The following is a 23,637-nucleotide window of genomic DNA, read 5'->3' as shown; positions in this document are numbered from 1 at the left end:
GTGCAGAGCTGGAGTGCGAGGAGGGGCTTGGGAGCGTGGCCCAGAAGCAGCGCATCTGCTTCCTGGAGAAGAACTTGGAGCACCTCACCAAAGTCCACAAGCAGGTGGGATCCGGTCGGACGACCTCTCTGTTACCGTAGGGAAGAGGATCGGGGAAAATAAACTTCAGACCACCGTGTTTCTCCCATCTCCCTCCCTCATCCCCGCCCCTTCTCCCACTCACTCCCTCCCTCACCTTCTCCCTCTCATTCCCTCCCTCCCCTTCTCCCTCCCTTCCCTCTCTCTCTCCTTTATCCCTCCCTCCCTCCCTCCCTCCCCTTCTCCCTCTCCCTCTCTCCCCCCTTCTCTCTCTACCTCCCTTTCTCCCCTCTCCCACCCTCCCCCTAGCTGGTGAGTGATAATGGGGACCTGCGCTGCGAGCTGCCCAAGCTGGAGATGCGTCTGCGGGCCACGGCGGAACGTGTCAAGGCCCTGGAGGGGGCGCTGAAGGAGGCTAAGGGAAGCGCGTCACGAGACCGCCGCCACTACCAGCTGGAGGTTGGCCGCATCAAGGAGGCCGTCCGGGCCAAGAGGATGGTCCGCCGGGGGCCCTCAGCTCAGATCGGTAACACGTCGCCCCCGGTGGTTGTTTTAGGTCATGCCCTGATGGTTTAGAATGGAAGAGATAATTGTGTGTTTGGTGTGTTGAGAAACAACCGCAACAACTGGTCTGGACATCAACGCTGTGTTTGGTAAATAATGGCAGGAAAGTAGGACCTTTTTGTCTCTTTTTCTGAAACAATTATGTTATGGTCAATAGTATTCCATATTATTTCTACATATATTTTTTTTGTTGATCTGTGAGTTGATGATGGAATCTCTAACAAACGAAGCTGTATTATTTTTATATCCTCATTATATTCCAAAGTATCTCAGCGAGATGGAACCCTTTAATTGTAATATTTTATATTAAGCCGAGCATAGCTTCTTCTGAGTTGTCTTTACATCAAAGTCAAGGCCTCTAAGGCAATCTGGATATTACTGGATATAAACACTTTTTTCATGAATGTGAAAACCGTTTGAGCCTATCCGATTTCAGTCGTATAAACCCAATTTAAAAGTGCCTGTGTTGCTCCAGTTCGCTAACGAAGAATAAATGTAAAAATTATTAATTCAGAAGATTGTGTTCCCAGAATTTGTATAACCTTGCCTGTGTATGTATGTGTGTGTTTGTATGTGTGAGTATGTGTGAGTGCGTTTACGTGTGTGTGTTTGTATTTGTGTTGGTGTATGTGTGTGTGTGTGCTTTTACATGTGTGTGTATGTGTGTGTGTGCTTTTACATGTGTGTGTATGTGTGTGTGTGTGTATGTGTGTGCAATCCACAGCCAAGCCAATCCGTCCAGGCCAGCACCCTCTGTCCTCTCCCACCTTCCACGCGTTGAGGGACGGTCTCTACAACAACAACCACTACCAGACCAGCATCTAGCCCCTCCCCCCTGGTGAGGACCGCCCACCACGAGGCCTGTCAGTCACAGTCAGAGCTGCTACTGCTTTAACTGGAGAAGTTACATCTCTTCTCATTAAAGAGCATGTAACCTGTGGCACGAAGCTTAAACAAAACTATTTTCTTTACATTTTGTAATTTTGTAAACAGTTACTTGCCAACAGTTGGGCAAGTAACTAACGAACAACAGTTTGGCAAGTAACTGCCAACTTGCCAACAACTTGCCAACAACCGAAAACAAAACATCTGAAAAAGTTCAGTTAGGCTAAATAAAAGTTTGCCTAAAATGTTTTCAGGCTAACTGTTCCCTTAGGGAATATGGCAATAAGACATAAAACCATCAGCTTACATGATAGCTTTTCAGTTTAGTAGGAGTGATGGTACCAGAAAATACCAACGTTATGTTGGTGTTACTATAATGTATTAATTAAAGCCGCTCTAGGTATATTTGAGAGTGGCTATAGGGCAGCGGTCAGAAACCTTTTCAACATGCAGTGCCAGTTTCACATTTTCTCGTTAATGAGGGTGCCACACACACACACACACACGCATCCAGAGGAATGGATATACACAACGCACACACACACACACAGGTGGGAATGCACACACACACACACACACACACACACACACACACACACACACTAGAGCCCGACCGATATATTGGCAGGCCGATATTAGGCATTTTTCAAACTATTCGGTATCGGCATTTATAATGGCCGATAAATGAATAAAAAAAAAAAAAAAAAAAAAGCAGAGTTAGTTAGGCAGAGTGAATGACGGAGATCGACGGAGATCATCGGTGTTGTTCATGTGTGCAAGTGTGTTCATGGTAAGTTGGCAACTGTCACACGAGGCATACATTGCTTGAATAACAATTAAAAGAACATCCCCATCAATTCTCTAAAGTCGATAAGCATGACTTAATTCATGACTACCATGTCCAGTTTTGCTGTTGTTACGTGTTAGCTGAGAGTGAAAAGGATTTAAAGGATAACTACAAATAACCAATGTTAGGGAAATGTGTTTGTTTTGTTGCGTGTTTCTGGATTTTATTTTTTATATATATATATATATATATATCGGCCGATATATCGGCATATCGGATTTTTAAATCACAACATTTTCGTATCGGTATCGGCCTTAAAAATTCGATATCGGTCGGGCTCTAACACACACACACACACACACACACACACACACACACACACACACACACACACACACACACACACACACACACACACACACACACACACACACACACACACACACACATACAAACACACAAAGAATAACCTCTAGGGTAGGGGTCAGCAACTTTTTCAACATGCAGTGCCAGTTTGACACTTTTCTCGTTAATGAGTGTGCCTTAAGCAACAATTTATAAAATATTAGGCTGAATTAAGACACAGCGACCAAAAACATTTCCAATAGACCTGGAATTGTACTATTTCCATATAGTCCACAATCATGCATCAACATTTTAAAAGTTCTTTTGGTTGTTATATTTGCAAGATGGGCTTACAAATTACATTGCATATGTCCCATCTTAAAACACCATTTTCAGAAACTCATTCAAAAACATATTTGCACTGTGAGAAATGTAAAAAACGAGAATATGTGAGAATGTTGGAACCATCCACATCAATATCTTTAAGACATGTACAGCTTTGCAATACCATGAAGGCGATGCATACAGGCCACTTGCAACAATATTTTAAATAGTTTCTTCTCTATTACTCACAACATAGGTTTAAAAAGTATTAAGTGATCCCATTTCAGAACACTGCTTTCTGTAACTATTTTAAACATATTTGCACTTGGAGGAAATGCCCAAAAAATCGGTAGTTCTGATTATGCTACTGCATAGTGCTTTGATTTTTTAAAATAATAATAAAATAAATATGATAAATGCGTTGTTGTTTTTTGCCAATGATTATGCTGCCCTGTGCCAGTGGTGGCACGCGTGCCTAGGGTTGTCGACCCCTGCTGTAGTGAGAGAGAAAAGAGTGGAAGAGAGCAAGGTTTCAAACTAGACCAATAGAACGCCTTACCGCTCTGCTCCCTCCCTCTGTAAGCTAATGAGAAGTGCTGCATTTCAAACAACTGTGATTGACAGGCAACATGGATTCCTCTAACCAATCAGGGAAGGGATGGATTGATCATAATGAGCAATGATAGCCCTTTAATGTAACCTACAGCACCTTTAACTATTGGGAAACCAATCAGAAATAAAGATCTGTATTGACCGAGAAGGCTGGAACACAGACACAACTCAACAGGAAATAGCGGCTGATTGGGTGAATAACTATTTGTCTTCCTTTTCACAGAAGCATGTCTGATGCACACTTCCTGTTTGGAACACGCAGCCTCAACCCTCCTACGTTTAGTCCAATAGGAGACCATCTCCCAGTGACCCTACCCACAACACATGAACCCCCCTCCTTGATTCGGAAACAATTCAGCGATGTAACCTAAAACCACTTTTTATTGGAAAACAAAGTAAAACAAAACAATATAATCACGTGCCTTATTTATGAACCCTTCAGTAACAAACTATTCATGTGTACAATCTCATTTTAGTTTTTTCCCCTAATTTTGTTAATTGTATTTATTCAAATTGTTCTTGATCATACACTGAATGTGATATGCTATTGTAATTTTGATTAAGCATAGTAATAATTGTAATTATTTAAGTAGTACATTCACTTTATCATTTCATTGTATGTTACTTACTATTTCCCTTGCTGTATTCGATAAAGGCATACATTATAAGGCAATTTACATTGAGTGTAATGAATAGCAGTATTTTATGTTGTAATAGATTAAGGCACCAGGAATTTCTCGGAGATGTAGCTGCATTTTAGAACCAACCGACCTAGTTCCATTTTGTTTTGAAGGATTTCTGTTCAAAGACCAACCATGCCTCACATCATCTCTCCTGCTCCAGGGCACTCTTGTAATCAGAGCTCCTGTATTTCAAATATCTCGCTCCAGCTCCCCCTCTAACAGCGACACACTACTCAAAGGGATACGCTGATGAATCTGTTTGTTGCCGTCGGCCTCTCTTACCCAGGTTCAGATGAGTTGTTTGATGCCAGAATCATCCTTGGGTGTACAGAAGGGGAGAATGCTGGGTTAGCATTGGCTTTCTGTTAGCATCTTCCATTGGCTTGCAGAGCTGCAGCAGCCTAGCTTGTTTATGTGAGGGGAATACACTTTGAATTACTTTCCAAAGATTTCAGAATAGTCGCATATTAATAATTAATGCCAGTAATAAACAAGATTGTGGTAAATCTACAAAGCCACAGAGTATTTTGTAGTACTGCTGGATAATTTGTGTTTGTACAAACTTCAATCTTGCTGTGTTTTCACTGGACCATATTTTGAATAAGCGACTATTCAGAACACTTTGGAAATCTTTGGAAAGTAATAGTGAAGCTTATTCACCCCATGTGACCGGGAGCTTGGCTACAGTAGCTCTGCAAGTCAATTGAAGCGGCTAACGGAACACAAATGCTAAACCACCAAACTGCCATTCTGGACACATAATGATGAATATGTAGTTAAACCAATCTACTAATTCTCGGTAAAACAGGCAAACACTAATTTACAGATATCTCTGTGTATCCCTTTAATCAAGAACTGGGGCACTGATCAGCAAATCAGATGTTTCCTTGTCCCAAGGGGCGGAGCTAGAGTGAGCTTGTTTTAATAACAGAACTATTCAGTGCTAAAACATCACTTGAAACTCTGCAATCATTTGTAATGGTGTGGTTATTTTTTTATTTTATCCCCATCATGAGAAAATTTCAAACTTTGTGTATGCATCATTTAATGGCAAAGAGAGACCAGCATGAAACAGCAATATGTTGCAATGTAATGCATCTAAATATACATGTATATATGCCTTGGTTAAAGTTATTTAATGATTAGGTTTGCAGTTGAATATTAGATTTTTGCATCAGAATTGATCACTTTACTCTCAACCCTGTTGCTAGAAAAACTATCCCCATGCTCCCAACATGACCACTAGCACTAGTGTCTTGTATTTGTGTGAACATCAGCCCATGGGTTATGTTTGGTCTGAAGCTGATGAGTGCAACTGGACATTAATAAATGCATATGATAGCACGGCTAGCTTGTTTCAGGCGTGCTCAGGGAAATGCCAATGCAAATGTGAAATGGGTGCCATTTGAACGTATATATATATGATGATCATCGATGGAGACCACGCCAGGTCTATGGGTCCTTGCTTTCTTTTATTTTTGGAATGACATCAATAAATCAATAAATTTCAGTGTATATTCAATCTTAACGGCTAAAGCTAATAAAGATGTATTTATTTAACTTAAACAGGTGTTGTTTGCCATGTTATTCATTTTTCAGACTACATTGACGGGAAGCATATTTGTATTTGCTATATATAGTATTTTATAAAAGTTGATCGTTGTGATTTTACTCCACATAAATTCCTCCATGTTGTACTGCTGTGAACACACTTAGACACACAGACATGTTTGTGATATAGTCTTTAATCCCTATATATATAGTGTCCCTCTCACATTGCACATCATCATGATCGGTTCGACACGACAGACAGACAGGGAGTTTTGGTCAGGTCACGATTAAATTAATACAAAAAACAGGAGAAACAATAGAAAAAGTTCCTTCACACAATCACATATAAAGTCTGATACATATGTAATACAACAACGTAACAAGAAAGTTAAACCGCTGTATCTTCTGTACAAATAGTATTTTTTCCCACGTGTTCACATATTTCACATACTTTAGGATATACCGTACATTTGGCCAAAGAACAAAGTTTAACCGAAGTATTCACGGTTTTCAGAGTTTTGTAGGTCGCTCTTTTCCTTAGTTAAAATGTCAAACACTTTTTTAATCCATACAACTTTTTTCTGCTTTGAGTATTACTTTGAATAGTTTCCACTTTTAGGGATGGGTTTCATCATAATCATATCAATATTTTATCAATAGACATGTTCCTATTTCACTAAACAGACAAGAATTATTTTTCAAAGTGACTCAGAATATTTTCCAAGCGATGCGATGTGTTGCTCCCCAAATCCGAAATTGGTATGATTTGGAGTAAGTGTTAAATATATCGGAAGTAAAGGAAACCTTTCGTGGTTAATTGCGTGCTAGTTGAAGTAGTGTTCAGAGGTAGTACACTCAATTCCTCCTGGATGACTCCCCGGTCACCAGGTCGTTAGCTCCTCCTTCGCTTCTTAACACAGTGTCAAAGAATCACAAATACTGAACAAATGTATCCCGTCCCGGTGTAGATGTTTTTACCAACCGAGCCTCCGGGGTTTCCATTCATGAATCAAACGTTGGTAAACAATAACAACCAATGGTCTGCGTGTTTATACCGCAGAGGGCGAGAACGTAACCCGAACGTGATTCCGCCCCCCTGGTTAACATCGACGACGTTAAGGCTGGCTCTTTCATCGGAGGAAACCGCCGACCCACTTCCAGAATTTGCGCCGATCTTTTCTACGTTTGACCAAAAGGAACGACGTCAAAACTCGGATCCCCAAAAAAAAGTCTGGGGACGTGAGTCTGGAACACAGAAGTACACCCAGATGTGCACGGCTTAACTTAACATGCATTCCCACCCCCCCCCCAAACCCCCCCTCCCCGGCCCGCACACATACAAGGGGAACCCACCGTGCTGAAAGAAAAAGATGGCCGCCGGGCGTCCCCCCCGGTCTCCGTTTTCCCTCTCTCTCTTCACACCCAGGAGTCAGGGGAGCCTGTGTACTTGTTGGTGCCCTGGGAGGGCCTGCGCGTGGTGGAGTAGAAGTCCACGTAGTTGGTGGCGTGGGCCTTGGGCCGCAGGGCCTGGCCCGGGTAGCCGTCGGGCGACGGGGGTGTGAGCACCGCCGGCTCGTCCTCGTACGACTCGTCCCCGTAGCCCTGCACCGGGGACGACAGGTACATCCGGTAGCTGTTGTAGTTCTTACGGTCGGGCTCGTCGTAGAAGGGCTCCGAGTGCTGTTGGAAGGGGGGGGAGAGGGGTAGAGGGAGAGGGAACAGGGGAGAGGGGGAGATGGGAGAGGGGGAGAGGGAGAGGGGAGAGGAGAGGGGGAGCGTTGCAAGGTTTGCAACATTTTCAAAAGAGGATTGATATTTTGCAGGTGCTAACGGTATAATAAAAATGGAATGTATTTATACAGCGTTTTTCTAACTAGTGGCCTGCAAAGCGCTTAACAATATTGCCTAGCATTCACGTTAGGGTGGAGTTAGGGTGAGGTGTCTTGCTCAGGGACACCCAGACACTCAGCTAGGCGGAGCCGGGGATCGAACCAGCAACCTTCCGGTCACCAGCCCTACCTCCTGAGATACATGCCGGCTGTGTGCAACATTAATACATGCATATGATAGCATGGCTAGCTTTTTTCAAACACCATTAACAGGAAAAGGAAGCAGATGCACACATCGATAGACGAGCCAGAACAGATAGGACTATGTACAATGTCGCAAGAAGTGCATTTTGTATGGAAGCGTGTCTGGCGGGAAGACAGCGTTTTTAGTGTATGAAATGTGAAGAGGACGCTGGTTGTTCTGGTGGATATGGACTAGATAAGTTTGGATTCAGTCCATGGGTAACGTTTTGTTTTAAAAGTATAATGACCATAGATGGAGACCACGCCAGGTCTATGGCTCCTTACTATCTTTTTTCTTTTGCAATGACATCAATAAATAAATCTATTTGAGTTCAATAAAAACGGATAAAGCTAAAGCTAATAAAGATGTATTTATTTAACTTAAACAGGCGTAGTTTCGGATTTTTATGGAGAGGAAGCTGGTTTAGAAGCCGTTTGTTCGGGTGGATGGGGACCCGATTATTCTGGGTTATAATACGTTTCTGAGCATGTTTCTACATGGTTCTAACAGGTAAAGGATCTCACCTGAGACCTGCGCAGGTCCTCCCCTGACTGGGAGGAATACGTCCCGATGAAATACGGATGGTTCTTCTCAGAACCTGAAGGGTAAACACAACAAAACAACGTTAGGCACGCACAACGTTGGGGGGGGGGGGGGGGGGGTGGTCACAACATTAAGAACTGTTATATTTATTGAAGTACAGCTAGGTCAATGAGGTTGGAGGTAGCCCAGCCTAGTCTTAACAGCGGGTTGGTCATTGAATGAGCGTGAATGGAAGCAGTCAATCACTGGTCTTTCCCTCAGTGTTGAGCCGTGGTCCATGGTGGTGGTGTGTTGTGTTGTGATCAGGGCTAGGTCTGTTGTTGGGTTATTATCATTTTTTTTATTAACCTTTATGCATTCAGGGAAGGCGCCATTTAGAGCAGGCTCTTTTTAAATGACGCCCTGATTACAACATACAAATATAAACAGAAATACAAATGTTCAAAAAATGTACAATTACAATTACAATAAGCAGTCGGTCCAACAACCAGAACAGCATTTCAGTACATAATAAATAACACAATTGGACAATTAGGGAAAGCTATTTAAAACAGGAGCAATTCTTATTTGATGCGAGTTCAATCACTACCTTGAACGTCTCAACTGAGACCAATCATTAAAGCAGGCTACTCTCTCACTAAAGGTTTCACACTGGAGCGCTGCCCTAACCCAGTCACGCTCAACTCTTGATAAATACACATCCCACATGTGTGAATATTTGAATAGTTCATTAAAAAAAATGATATAAACCAACAAAATATATGCCTTCAAAGTGTATTTCAGACAAGGAGAAATATACACTGAGACGGCAAATATTCCCTTGGTTTATGTCTTTATTTATGAACTACTGAAATATTCAATGATCCTAACAATAATCTGAACCAGGAAATGATGTACCTGAGCCAGCCCTTCACATATCCCATTATTTATGATAAATAATTGAACATGAGTTAAACACAGATTTGATGTCCCATCAGAATGCACAGAAAGCAGCCTGCAACTTGTCTTTAGCGTCAGGACATGTTCAGAACAAGGCGGCTCACCGTTGTACGGGTATTTGTGTAAACTGTTGTCGCCGTAGTAGGAGTCCAGTTGCATAGACGACTGCATCCTCTGGTTGTTGGAGCTGTGTCTCCTGATGCCCAGCATGGCGGGAGAGGACGTGGCACTCCCCCCTAGCCCCACACAGATGCAATGATTATAGACCGAATATAGGAAGGGAAAAACCTTTATATATAGACCTGTCAGAGCACTACATCCAACTCCAGCTTCAACAAATTAATAATAGTGTTAATGTATTATCAATAATACAATAATAAATACCTCACAAACTCTATAGATACATCTCAACACCTCTACGACTATTCCATTTCTGAGAGACATGTATTTGTGGGGTACAGTTGGGCTAGGTGGGTGGGTGCAGGGTTTTTAGGGTGTTCAGCTGCCTCAATGTTCGATCCAAGATATTTCTACCTCGCTGTAGGTGAACTTGAGCAAGACGCCTCATTTGATAAAGCTGTATCAATATCGACTAACAAAAAGTAAGAGAATACTATTACTAACTAAATAATGTCGAGACCAGTGGTTCTCAAACGTTTTCTACTAGTGTCCGACAGACACCTAACGCTCTCTACTCCCTGCCTCCATTTGCTTCGTGTCACCTGACGTCATCACTAAACAGCAGCAGCCAATGGGCTTCCGGTGGATCTCACCTGATTGGACGACGGGGGGCATGTGCAGGGGGCTGGTGGGCAGGGCGGGCTGGGAGCGGTAGCGCTCTCGCTCCAGCGTGGACACGGGCGTGACGAAGTGGGTGTAGTTCCAGCCGTCCTGTGGAGACACAACGTTTGGCCGTCAGTGTCAAATATAATAGATATTGTAAACAAATTTTGTACATTAGTAATATTGAAAGTCATTGTTTAAAAGTCTTATATTATATTTATGCATCTTTGCCAACATCCCAACATCCCGCATACTTAGACCTACCACCCAATGCTGGCGTGAGACCGTACGTAAATTGTTAAAATAGACCCAATATTCTCCATCACTCTGTCCAACTGATTCCTCAGGGTCTGTTAAAATGTAAAAATTTAAGTTCACATCATTATTTTATGAATAATGCTTTTTTCATTCTGGGTGAGAGCTGATCTCCATGGGAACGCCCCTTCAGTTAAGGTTCAAACAGACGGAGGTCAGTTGTTTCGTAGATATGCTTTAATTGGCAGGTGAGTGGGTCACCCTGTCAGCCATGAAGAGTATAATATAATACAATGCAATATCAGGTGTTCCACCTGGACAGGGAGTCGTCCAATGAAAAGTCATCAAGAAGAGGGGTTTTGGTTGGGTTCACCTTTCCCTGTAGTCTAGCTACAGAATGTTTAGTGTTTCATTTCTTTATTTGAGTAACTATTTGATGCGGTTTAATTTAATTTGAGCATCAGGCTCTACAAGCAAGTCGGCGTCAACTATTGCCTTTTAAAAGAACAGGAACGAACAGAACTGAATGCAAATGTACTGGAAGCGACTTCACTACAGTGCCCTCTACAGGACGATGATACTCATTCATTCAAACCGTGGAGGTGACTCCTCTGAGTCCTCTCACCTGTTTGTAGAGACTCCTCAGCTCGCGGTACTGCCACAGCGTGTTCAGCACCTGGGACGCCGCCTTCACCACCTTCATGGAGTACCTGGGGGAGGGGGGGGGGGGTCAACGCCCAGCAGGGTCAACGAGAGAGGACAACTGCATACAAAAGTGAGTCTTCCTATCATCTGTCAGATCATAACTACGATGGCATAATCAAAAAATTATTGACTCGCGCTGCGCTCTACAAAGTCTATACTCAATTACGCCTCTGCAAATATCGCAATAAGATATTCTCATTTTGATGTTGGATTTGATATTTTATATGGTTTAACATATAATTTGAGGTCCAGGCTCTAAAGGTCCATCTGCGTCCACGGTTGTCTTTTAAATTAATGTGATACCAGACACAAACATACGCAGTAGAAGCAAAACAACCTTGAAACGTCCACAGTACAGCGCCCTCTGTAGGACTCCATTCCCTTCAGTACCACCCATTAGCTTCCTCAACCTAAACCTGACAATACAAGAATAAGCGGACGCATAGAACCCCGATGCAAACTGAAAGTTGCCCCCTGCCCCCATCCCCCACCCTATCCCCAACGCCTAGTTCTCCACCTAAAGCGGACTGCGTGCGGTGCATGAGGTGGTACCGGCCTACCCCTTCCCCCACCCCCAACACTCGCAGCGAGTGCTCCACCCAAATCAGTTGGCCAGAGTGGCCTAGCCCTTCCCTCACCCCCCAAACCCTTCCCTAAATGCTCCACCCAAAGCAGACTGGGTGGGGTGCATGAGTGGTGTGGTGTGTGTGGTGCCGGCCCACCCCTTGCCGCGGCCCTTCCCGATGTTGACCAGCTTCTGGATGCCGCCGCTGTGCGCCAGGGCGCGGGCGTTCTCCACGTTGCGGCTGGTGACCTCGTGCAGCGTGCAGCACACCGACGCCACCGTGTCGTCCGACAGCGGCGCCGCCCCGCCGGTAGAAGAGGAGCCGGGCAGCCGGCTCACCAGGTCCTGCATCGCGTACTTCCCTGCACACACACACAGACACACACACACACACACACACACCCCAGGCATGCATGCAGACACAGCGTGCGCAATACAAATACACACAGAGTACGCAGAAAACACACACACCGCATGCAACACACACACACACGCACAAACACACCAACGCACACACACACACACACACACAGCGCACACAAACAGGTTAATTGAGCAGTGGTTGTGGATCTGTCCATGGCCGTGTCCGTGTGCTCTGTGTGCTGTGTGCTGTGTGCTGTGTGCTGTGTGCTGTGTGTGTGTGTGTGTGTGTGCGTGTATATGTGTTCTGTGTGCTGTGTGTGTGTGTATGTGTGCTGTGTGCTTTGTGTGTGTATGTGTGTGTGTATGTGTTCGGTGTGTATTGTGTGTGTGGGTGTGTGTGTGTGTATTGTGTGTGTGTGTGTGTGTGTGCGTGTATGTGTTCTGTGTGTGTGTGTGTGTGTGTGTGTGTGTGTGTGTGTGCTGTGTATGTGTGCTGCGTGCTTTGTGTGCTTTGTGTGTGTGTGTGTGTGTGTGTGTGTGTGTGTGTGTGTGTGTGTGTGTGTGTGTGTGTGTGTGTGTGTGTGTGTGTGTGTGGGTACCTATGAGCTCCTTGTTCCTGCTGTCCAGGGCCATGTTCCTGAGGGCGGTGGCCACAGAGCAGACCACCCGGTCAGCGTCCATCCTCAGCAGCTCTACCAGGATGGGCAGGCCCTTCTCCTTACGCACCCCCGCTCGGATGTAGGAGGAGAACTGCACGCACACACACACACACACACACACACACACACACACACACACACACACACACACACACACACACACACACACACACACACACACACACACACACACACACACACACACACACACACACACACCACACACAGGTGAGAAAGAGAACACACACAGGACAGAAAGAGAACACACACACACACACACACACACACACACACACACACACACACACACATAAAAACAAGAATACACACAGAACAGAAAGAGAACACACACAGAACAGAAAGAGAACACACACAGAACAGATAGAGAACAAACACATACACAAAAACAAGAACACACATAGAACAGAACAAGAAAACACACAGAACACAACGAGAACACACTCACACAAACACAAAAAAAAGTACACGGACAGAAAACAAAGAGAACACACACACACACACACACACACACACACACACACACACACACACACACACACACACACACACACACACACACACACACACACACACACACACACATACGTTTTTTTGAGGATTATGATGAAGAGGCGGATGATCATGATGAGGAGGAGGAGGGGGATGATGATGATGATGATGATCATGATCATAATGAGGAGGAAATGAGGTGGATGGTGATGATGAAGAGGACGACGAGGTCCTTACCTTCCAGTTCCCTGCGGACAGGTTCTGCAGGGAGCCGGCGGCGCCCTCCAGGGTGGCGGGGTTGGAGCTCTCGGCCAGCAGGTTGAGGTAGGGCCGGACCACCGTGGGGTGCCACAGGAGCTCTGCCCCCCGCAGGGTCTGGGACACGCCCACACCGTCCCACTGGGGAAGGGGCACAATGCATAGACACACACACACGCCGAGGAATGGACACACACACACGCAGGGGAATCAAAAGACACGCACATGCGTATGCACACACGCACACGCACACACACACATCCAGAGGAATGTATATACACAAAGCCACACACACACACAGGGGGGAATGGACACACACACACACACACACACACACACACACACACACACACACACACACACACACACACACACACACACACACACACACACACACACACACACACACACACACACACACACACACACACACACACAAAGATTAACCTCTAGGGCAGGGGTCAGCAACTTTTTCAACATGCAGTGCCAGTTTGACATTTTCTCGTTAATGAGTGTGCCTTAACAACATTTTAAATGTTTTTTTGGTTGTTATATTTGCAACATGGGCTTACAAATTATAATTACATATGTCCCATCTTATAACACCATTTACAGAAACTCATTCAAAAACATATTTGCACTGTGAGAAATGTAAAAAACGAGAATATATGAGAATGTTGGAACCATCCACATCAATATCTTTAAGACATGTACAGCTTTGCAAAACCATGTGAAGGCGATGCATACAGGCCACTTGCAACAATATTTTTAAATATTTTCTTCTCTATTACTCACAACATAAGTTTAAAAACTATTAATTGATCCCATTTCAAAACACTGCTTTCTGTAACTAATTTAAACCTATTTGAACTAGGAGGAAATGGCCAAAAGAGAATAAAGTACAAAAAAAAGTCTGTGGTAATTATTATGCTGTCGCTGCCGCATTGTGCTGTGAATTTTTATAATATATATATCTTTTTTTAAGCGTGCCAATTATTATGCTGCCCCGTGCCAGTGGTGGCAAGCGTGCCTAGGGTTGCCGACCCCAGCTCTAGGGAATGGCAGGGTTAGACAACGTAATGAGAAAACAAAACAATGGCTGTCCTTTTTCAGTGTAGAAATCCCCATTTCCTCAATACACATACATCAGTATCAAGACGACATGTTTATAACGTGCGTCAGAGAGTATTCTAACAGCATAACAACGCACTGCAATGCATCGCTGCAGACAATACCCTGCAGTTCCGGCGGGCCACCACCAGAGGGGGATGTTGCGCCGCGGCGCTCCCCTACCTTGTCGTCGGTCCAGCCGCTCCTTCTCTTGCTGCCGCTGCTGCTGCGCCTCCTCTTGCCCAGGCAGAGGTAATCCAGCTCCCGGGCCGGGGAGGAGAACCCCAGCAGGGCGTCCAGCTCCGGGTTGCCTAGGAGACGGGACGAGGGCATCTCCACCTCGAGCCGGTACGAGAGGTTCCGCAGCGTGCACACGCTGTTCTCCACGATCTATGCAGACGCACAAACACATGCAGAGGAATGGATACACATGAACGTGCACGCACAAATAACGGGACAGGCACACGCGCGCATCAAAACACACGCACAAAGGTGTGCCAAAACACACAAACAAAAACACAGGAATGGACACACATGCACGCACAAATAATGTGAACACGTACACACGTGCGCCCGCACGCATGCCCACAGACGCGTGCCCCCTCCCACACACACATAAACCCCCCCCCCCCCCCCACACACACACACACACACCAGACAGGTGGACGGTCTACGGAGGACGCCTGGCATAAACTAATTGGTCCGTCCTCGTCCATCCTGCTGATCTCTTCACGGTGGATGAAGGTAAGTAAACAGCTGCTGAGCGCGGCGGCCTCTGATGAAGCGATACCTGACAGGTTCCCTGCTAGCCGTTACAGATGCAGCGCCTGGCTGCATCTACACAGTGTACTGCACCTACTGTGTTTTCCTGTATGCATACTTCCCCTGGATCACAGGTGCAACTGCCACTACCGAGACTGGGTGGCCCCGCCCATTCTCCCGGCGATTTGAGTTCGCCCTGGAGAAGGGTCTGGAGAATACATTTCTTTCTGCTTCCGATACGTTTTTGCGGGAGCCAATCACCAAGCTGGCTTTTCCCCCTGGCAAATCTGATATCATTGGTGTCCCCTGCTGCACCCACCACTCCACCATTGTTAATTATCGTTGTTTTCATCAGAGAAATCTGTGGAGATACACTGACAGAACAGTGTTCTGCTTTAGCAGTGTGAGAAAAACATGAAACACGTTAGCTCACGGATGGCTATTAGCCAAAATATAGCAAGCATATATAGTCCAAGGTACACAGAGTGACTTAATCTTAGAAAGTAGCGTACATATATGATGGTGTAGAAAATAAGCAACAGTAAAATGAAATACAGGCTGTAGGATGGCTGCAGATCGCAGACTCAAAACAGTTTCTGCGCCAACACGCACGCCAAAGAAAACGTGTTAAGTTGTTTTTGTGTTCTTCTGTTATAATGTTATGTCATTGTATGAGGCTATTTCAGCTGAATTCCAGCCCTAGTGGAATCACTGGTCGCACTAAACCCTTTCAGATGGCTTTGTGGACGCGCACGTGCACATCAGCGCTGTGCACGCATGCTTCAACACTGTTTTGCGTGTACATCAGCACACTCAACCTCACACACCTCGGCCCCACTGAAGGAAGAGAATCTGTGAATCATTGTAATTATTTCTACGAAGGTGGTTTACATTTAGCCTAATACATATTTATTTTTATGACGTTTCACTGAAGATCTTGTATCTAAGTGCTGCAGGCATGTGGATGGAAGATTGTGGGTGGATGATTGTGGATCTCCACATGATGTCGCCTGCTTTAAAGGGACAACGGCTAAGATTCAGACGTTCCTCCTCATTACTGCTCCCTTTGGCCAGTCACTGAACTGGAGGGTTGGGGGTTGAGCCCAGGGGCCGCTGCTGATCTCCTGGGGGCCCTTAGCCACGAAACCCAAGTGATCCTCCTCCCAGATGAGTGAGGAATAGATATTTGCCACTGCAGCTCCAGATGTCATAGTTTATGCTATTTATGTTCTTCCCCCCTTAGGAAAACGATCCCTCAAGGTTATGAAGACGATAAGGGATTCTGGATGTACTCCTGCTGTATCTTAGAGGGGCATCAACTGTGAGGGGAGGGTAAGATACAGTGTCGTGCTTCTCTGCTCACATTGATTCAAAGACAGGAAATTATGGGAAAGACGAGGAGGAGAAGGAGAGGAAGGGAGGGGAGAGAATGGAGAAGAAGACCGAAGAGTTGAAAACCAAGAATGAGAGGAGAGCGAAAAGGAGAGGGGAGGAGAGGATGGAAGAGAAGAGAAAACTAGGAGAGAGGAAAGGAGAGGAGAGAAGAGGAAAGGACAGGAGAGGGGGGGAGGGAGGTGGAGACTAGGAGAGAGGATAGGAGAGGAGAGGTGAGGAGAGGATGGAAAAGAAGATAAGACAAGGTGAGAGGAGGGGAGAGAACAGGAGAGTAGGTGAGTGGAGGAGAGAGATGAGGAGAGAAGAGGAGATAACAGGAGAGATGAGGAAAGAAGTGAAGACTAGTAGAGAGGAGAGGAAAGAACAGGAGAGGAGAGACAGGAGACGGAGGGGGGAAGTGAAGAGAAGATAAAACTAGGAGAGAGGAGGGGAGAGAACAGGAGAGGAGAGAACAGGAGAGGTGAGGATGGAGGTTGAGGGGAGAGAACTGGAGAGAAAAGGAGGGAGATGGAGGGGAGAGAAGACTAGAAGAGAGGAGGGGAGAGAACAGGAGAGGGGAGGAGGGTGGCGGAGGGGAGAGATGACTAGGGGAGGTGGAGGGGAGAGAGTGGTTACCTTGCTGTCGTAGTCTGCAGTGTTGACGCAGGACTTGAGGACGTAGAGCAGGGAGTCCACCAGTCCCTCGCAGCACCTCAGCTGGCTCCGGGCCTCCTCCCCTGCAGAGCTCAGGTTCCTGAGACGCACACAGACACACACATGATACACACACAAACACACACGATGTATACACAATCCAACACACATGATACATGCACGATCCAACACAGATGATACACACAAACACACATGGTACATGCACAAAGAAATGCACATGATACACACACAAACCCACAGACATGATACATACACAAATAAACATATTACACACACATACACACATAATACATACACAAACAAACACACACAACACACACATAGTACATACACAAACACACACACACAACACACACATAGTACATACACAAACACACACACATAATAAATAAATACAAAAAAACCAACACACACATGATAAATACCCAAACGCACACATAATGCATACATAAACACACACATGATACACACCCAAACAGACGTAATACATACACAAACACACACATAATGCATACACAAACAAACACACATGATACACACACAAACACACATAATGCATACACAAACACATTCACATGACACATACACAAACACACACTCATGATAAATAGACAAAGCACACAATACATACACAAACAAACACACATGATAAATACACAAACACACACACATAATACATTCACAAACAAAGCAACACAGAACGCGGTCAAACAAGGCTTAATATTGATCAAGTGTTTTCAGGGACTACATTTGTCATCTTTGGTCACACACATACGCACCCCCGCACATATGCTTATTGTGGACTCAATTAAATCCCAGACACTGGACACACATGCTTACAAACCCAGGGATATATGGATTAGGGGTTTCTCAGGCACACACACACACACGCATCTTACACACACACACACACACACGCATCTTACACACACACACACGCATCTTACACACACACACACACACACACACACACACACACACACACACACACACACACACACACACACACACACACACACACACACACACACACACACACACACACACACACACAGCAATGTATACATTGGCCCACAGGGCGGCCTGAAACCTGCCCGGTTACAGTTAAGGCTGGTCTCTGAGCCAATACCAGTCTTCAGCACAAAACTGCTCAGGCAGTCAAGGAAAGAATGCCCAATTTCACTAGAGCTGGCAGCATGATGCTACAGACGAGCAGAATGGATAATGAGTCTGCACTCATTATCATATCATATACTCATATGTACAAATATAGATGAATGTACTTATATGTGTATACCCATATATAAAAACACACACACACAAATACACCCACACACAGACAAACATATATATATATATATATATATATATATATATATATATATATATATACACACACACTCATCAATAATTGTATGTATTTGTTCGTTTGTAGGCTCTTTTGGTGGAAACTACCTAGCAAGGGCATTTTGGATGCACTTTTGTTGTGTTGGATGTAACAAAGATACAGCTATGGAAGCTGCTTTCACTCGTTTGAAATAAGATGTATGTCAGTGGCTCACCAACAATTTCATATTTCAGGACACATGTAAACCACGAGAGTGGATGAGTTCAACCAAAATCATGGTTGATTTACATCTCGACGCTCACCATGTCAACACTTAACCTGGGGTCTCGGCAAACAGATAAAGCCTTTAACACCGAAACATAATATTAAATGCTCTAAATGTCTATTTCTTTAAAGAAAGTACATAAATGGATAGCTTAGCTATCCATGGATAGCTTATAACACTAGCTAATAGCTTGTCTAATCATTCTGATGCAAACACAACTGTAGATTTGGAGACACACGCTACACCACTAAATGGAAGTGTACTGCTGGTACTTTTGATATTTATAATTTTTTTATATTAGTTTTAGATTTACCTATATTTGTATACAAGTTTAACTTATATTTTATATTTATGATAATATTATATTCATGACGTTAAATTGACCGTCTAAAAACCTCATTGTCCAGAGAGCAGACAGGAGAAAGGAGGGGAGAGATGAGGAGAGGAGAGGAGGTAACAGGAGAGATGAGGAGAGAGGACTAGGAGAGAGGAGTGGAGAGATGAGGAGAGGAGAGGAGAGAACAGGAGAGGCGGGGAGGGATGTTGGCAATATACTCCTTCACCGTCGCCAGTAGACGAATACCTCTTCCTGTCTTCTATCAGGTGGCTCCGGCTTGAAGTCATGAACTTGAAAACCGGGTCAGAAAAACGTAGAAAGCAGCACGGAGGCTTAGTGAAAGCACCTTGTCACTTTTAACCGTCAGACAAAAGATCTTGTGAATCAACGGACGTGAACGGGAGAGAGGTGAGGAGGGAAGTGAAGACTAGGAGAGAGGAGGGGAGAGTTGAGGTGAGTGGAGAGAGAACAGTGGAGGTGAGGAGAGAATGGAGGAGGAGAGACAACTAGGAGAGAGGAGTGGAGAGATGAGGAGAGACGACTAGGAGAGAGGAGTGGAGAGATGAGGAGAGACTACTAGGAGAGAGGAGTGGAGTGATGAGGAGAGAAGACTAGGAGAGAGGAGTGGACCGATGAGGAGAGACGACTAGGAGAGAGGAGTGGACAGATGAGGAGAGACGACTAGGAGAGAGGAGTGGACAGATGAGGAGAGACTACTAGGAGAGAGGAGTGGACAGATGAGGAGAGACGACTAGGAGAGAGGAGTGGACAGATGAGGAGAGACGACTAGGAGAGAGGAGTGGAGAGATGAGGAGAGACGACTAGGAGAGAGGAGTGGACAGATGAGGAGAGACGACTAGGAGAGAGGAGTGGACAGATGAGGAGAGACGACTAGGAGAGAGGAGTGGACAGATGAGGAGAGACGACTAGGAGAGAGGAGTGGAGAGATGAGGAGAGACGACTAGGAGAGAGGAGTGGACAGATGAGGAGAGACGACTAGGAGAGAGGAGTGGAGAGATGAGTGTATTTTTCTCTATATTATTATTTATTAAAATATGTCACACTTCTGCCTGCTCATTTGTATTTTTCTGAATAAATACTACATTTGATTGCGAAAAGATCTCGCGAAGGAGATCTTGCGAGATCGTGTTTGCGCGTGGACCCCCGGTGTGCCTAGCGGTTCGGGGGGTGGCTCACCTGAGGCAGCCGGTGGAGTTGCGGAGCAGCAGGGAGGCGTGGAGCTTGTGGGAGGAGTGGTCACGCTGCGGGACGGCGCCGCTGCTCCAGCCGGAGTGGGGGATGACCACGGTGTTGGTGAGCATGCTCAGTGCGTCGCGCACGATGGTCATCTTGACTGCGTCGCACGACGACAGGTTCCACAGCACGCCTGTGGGAGGGGGAGGGGCAAGGGGAGTGGGGGGGAGGGAGAGAGAGAGAGAGAGAGAGAGAGAGAGAGAGAGAGAGAGAGAGAGAGAGAGAGAGAGAGAGACAGAGAGCGAGAGAAAAAGAGAGAGAAAGAGAGATAAAGGAAGAGAGAGAAAAAGAAAGTAAGAGAAAAATAGTGAAAAAGTAAGAAAGGAGATAGAGAGAGCAGGATGGAGCGAGAGATGGAAAGAAAGAAAGGAGAGATAGATAGATGGAGAAAAAGATAGATGGAGAGAGAGAGAGTGAGAGAGAGAGAGATGGGAGAGAGAGAGAGAGATAACAAGAAAGAAAGACACACGCATACAAAAGGGGGGGGGGAATAAGGGATTATAAGAATGAGAGATACAAACATATCCCTACACTTTTGAACTCTTTGAACCGATTTATTCTCGTCCTATTAAGGCCGACTGCGCCGTGTGCCCAACACACATTTCCCTGGAGAGCACAATGGTGGATGACGTCCCAGTTAACTAGGGTCCTGAGTTGGGAAGGGTAAAAAACTAGATTTAACCGATTTTGGATCGATTTCATCTAAATTTTGCAATATCGATTCATAGGGCATGTTTTTTTTAATTTTTTTACCATTAATATTTTTTTTTCACTTTAATAAACAATGCCTTAGTGCAATTCACAGTGATTGAATGTTTTAGTTCAAATACGCTTTCAGTTGCAATTACAAAATTGCACTTTTGAGACTTGAGACAGTTTTGTTTACAGCCCAAGTTTGAACTGTCCAATTTACAAGTTTGCACTTAAAACCTGTTGTTTAAGGTGAAGAGAAATAATAAAAAAAAATTGTATTTTGTAACACAGTTGAGACATTTTCATTATTTAAGAGCAGATTGAATCTAATTGAATCGTGATAAATCGATTCAGAACCTTATGAATCGAAATCCAAATCGATTTAGGAAATCGGCCACGATACCCAGCCCTAGTCTTGAGACAAGCATGCACGCTAAACAAGACTACACCCAAACTACATCAACCTATCTGTTCAACTCAAGGCGACCAGAAGCTCAGGACTGAGGTGAGTTCCGCTCTACCCACCGAGCCCCCCCCACAACTTTTTGAGAAACGCCACAGAAGGAATGCTTGTGAACGCCACGCAGCCCCATTGTTTACTGGGCTACACAGACTCATGGAGAAAGGAAGAAGAATCCCTGGGGGGGGTGTAAAACAGGGTGTAAATCAAACGCAAATCATGGCGACTGTCGGCCGTGCGCTACATGGCGGGGAAGTATTTCCAGACAACCTGTCACAGCTCCCCCCCCCCCCCCCCCCCCCACACCATGAGCATCTGTGTTACTGTTGAGGGATGATGGGTGCGTCGTGCGTTTCGCATTCCACCTCTCTCACACACCTCCCCCGCTATAAAGCCCCGCCATGTGGAGACATACGGACACACGATGGACCGGTGGAGAGACAGACAGACAGACACAGGACGCACACATGGACAGATACAGAGACCGACAGACAGACACACCAGGGGGGGACGCTTGGACCGGTAAAGAGACAGACAGACAGACACGGGACGCACACATGGACAGATACAGAGACAGGGTTTCCCACAGCACTTTACAGCCTTCTTTGGCTGTTCTTGTTTCAGATGTTATTTTGAGTGCCAGACAGCAGCCCCCCAACCCCCCCCCCCCCCCACCAGTCTGACGGCAAACCCCACACCCGTAGCTAACACATTTTCTGTGGGAAACCCTGAGAGACAGACAGACATACAGACAGACACACCAGGGATGCAAGAGTCGACAGAAACAGAGACCGACAGAAATACAGACAGACAGACAGACGCAGATGGACAGACGCACGGACACGCCAGAATGGAGCCGTTTACTTGAGCACCTCTGAAAGGCATCCCTCACACACACACACACACACAAACCAACAGGTCATAATAAGCCAACAAGACAGAGACACACACACACACACACACACACACACACACACACACACACACACACAGCTGGTCGTCGGGTCATAAGCCAACCGTACGGCTACAAATCATATTAACCACCAAGACCCACACACACACACAAAACACAGCACACAGATCAGCCGACCAATCAGGGCCGCCCGGTGTGACAGCAAGTGTGAGGGCGGGGGATGGGGCCTACCAGTGACCAGCTCGCGGACGTCATTGTCGGTGGTTTTGCGGAGGAGCCGCAGCAGGGCGGGCACGCCGCCGCAGTTGCGCAGGGTGACCTTGTTGTCGTCGGTGGCCTTGCCGTACACCAGGTTCCTGAGGGCCCCGCAGGCGCTCTTCTGCACCTCGCACACCTTGTGGTCCAGCAGGTCCAGGAGCAGCTGGATCCCGCCCAGGTGACGCACCTGATTTAGATTAGATTAGATAAACACTGACAGAACCACCTGGTCGACCATCACAGCAGAGAACTGGTCCCAGAACAGTATAAATACTGAGAGGTTCAACTGGTGAACAAAACATCAAAACATACGGCTAGCTTGAATGTGTGTTCAGAAAAACTCATCTTGTGAACATATTAGTATACTAACTACATGCACACAGCTTTCTAGAATATTTGTACAAAAAGGCTCGCCTAGAAAACATTGTAGCCTACTGGCTACAACAGACGGCATTGCAGAACACGAAGACAGAAATCTCACCAGGCGAACGTACAAACGTACTTTCTAAACACACTGCTTACTAGAATATGTGTACAGAAAGTAGTCGTTCAAGTTGACTCGAGGCATCGACACAGCCAGACATTCAGTGTTTACCTCAGTGGAAGCTAATAATAATTATAATAATAATTCATTATATTTATATAGCGCTTTTCAATGACCCAAAGACGCTTAGTCTTTGACCAGCTAATGGATTCACCTATAGTC

General features: G+C 45.5%; 2 protein-coding genes across 3 annotated transcripts in view; one reads left to right on the top strand and one right to left on the bottom strand.

Moving 5' to 3' along the window:
• LOC132456412 (kinesin heavy chain-like) overlaps positions 1-5,844 on the top strand; it is a 29,606-nt gene extending 23,762 nt beyond the window's left edge. The window contains exons 23-26 of the mRNA XM_060050762.1: positions 1-104; positions 388-604; positions 1,367-1,480; positions 3,819-5,844. The exon at positions 1-104 is cut by the window's left edge and continues 1 nt beyond it. Of these exons, the coding sequence (XP_059906745.1) occupies positions 1-104; positions 388-604; positions 1,367-1,467 (422 nt within the window). The 3' untranslated portion in view covers positions 1,468-1,480; positions 3,819-5,844. The remainder of the gene's footprint in view (positions 105-387; positions 605-1,366; positions 1,481-3,818) is intronic.
• A 163-nt stretch (positions 5,845-6,007) lies between these two features.
• Positions 6,008-23,637, bottom strand: part of LOC132456411 (plakophilin-4-like) — a 46,717-nt gene continuing 29,087 nt past the window's right edge. For both annotated transcript variants that reach the window (XM_060050760.1, XM_060050761.1), the window contains 12 exons: positions 22,905-23,118; positions 20,551-20,740; positions 17,365-17,482; positions 14,776-14,982; positions 13,462-13,623; positions 12,655-12,805; positions 11,850-12,054; positions 11,048-11,132; positions 10,158-10,275; positions 9,489-9,620; positions 8,427-8,500; positions 6,008-7,509 (listed from right to left, as the gene is read on the bottom strand). In XM_060050760.1, the coding sequence (XP_059906743.1) occupies positions 7,246-7,509; positions 8,427-8,500; positions 9,489-9,620; positions 10,158-10,275; positions 11,048-11,132; positions 11,850-12,054; positions 12,655-12,805; positions 13,462-13,623; positions 14,776-14,982; positions 17,365-17,482; positions 20,551-20,740; positions 22,905-23,118 (1,920 nt within the window). In that variant the 3' untranslated portion in view covers positions 6,008-7,245. The remainder of the gene's footprint in view (positions 7,510-8,426; positions 8,501-9,488; positions 9,621-10,157; positions 10,276-11,047; positions 11,133-11,849; positions 12,055-12,654; positions 12,806-13,461; positions 13,624-14,775; positions 14,983-17,364; positions 17,483-20,550; positions 20,741-22,904; positions 23,119-23,637) is intronic.

Source organism: Gadus macrocephalus, chromosome 4 (genome assembly GCF_031168955.1).
Source record: "Gadus macrocephalus chromosome 4, ASM3116895v1".
Classification (NCBI taxonomy): Eukaryota; Metazoa; Chordata; class Actinopteri; order Gadiformes; family Gadidae; genus Gadus; species Gadus macrocephalus.
The sequence above is the reverse complement of the archived record's forward strand: the minus strand, read 5'-3'. Positions and strand labels throughout refer to the sequence as shown.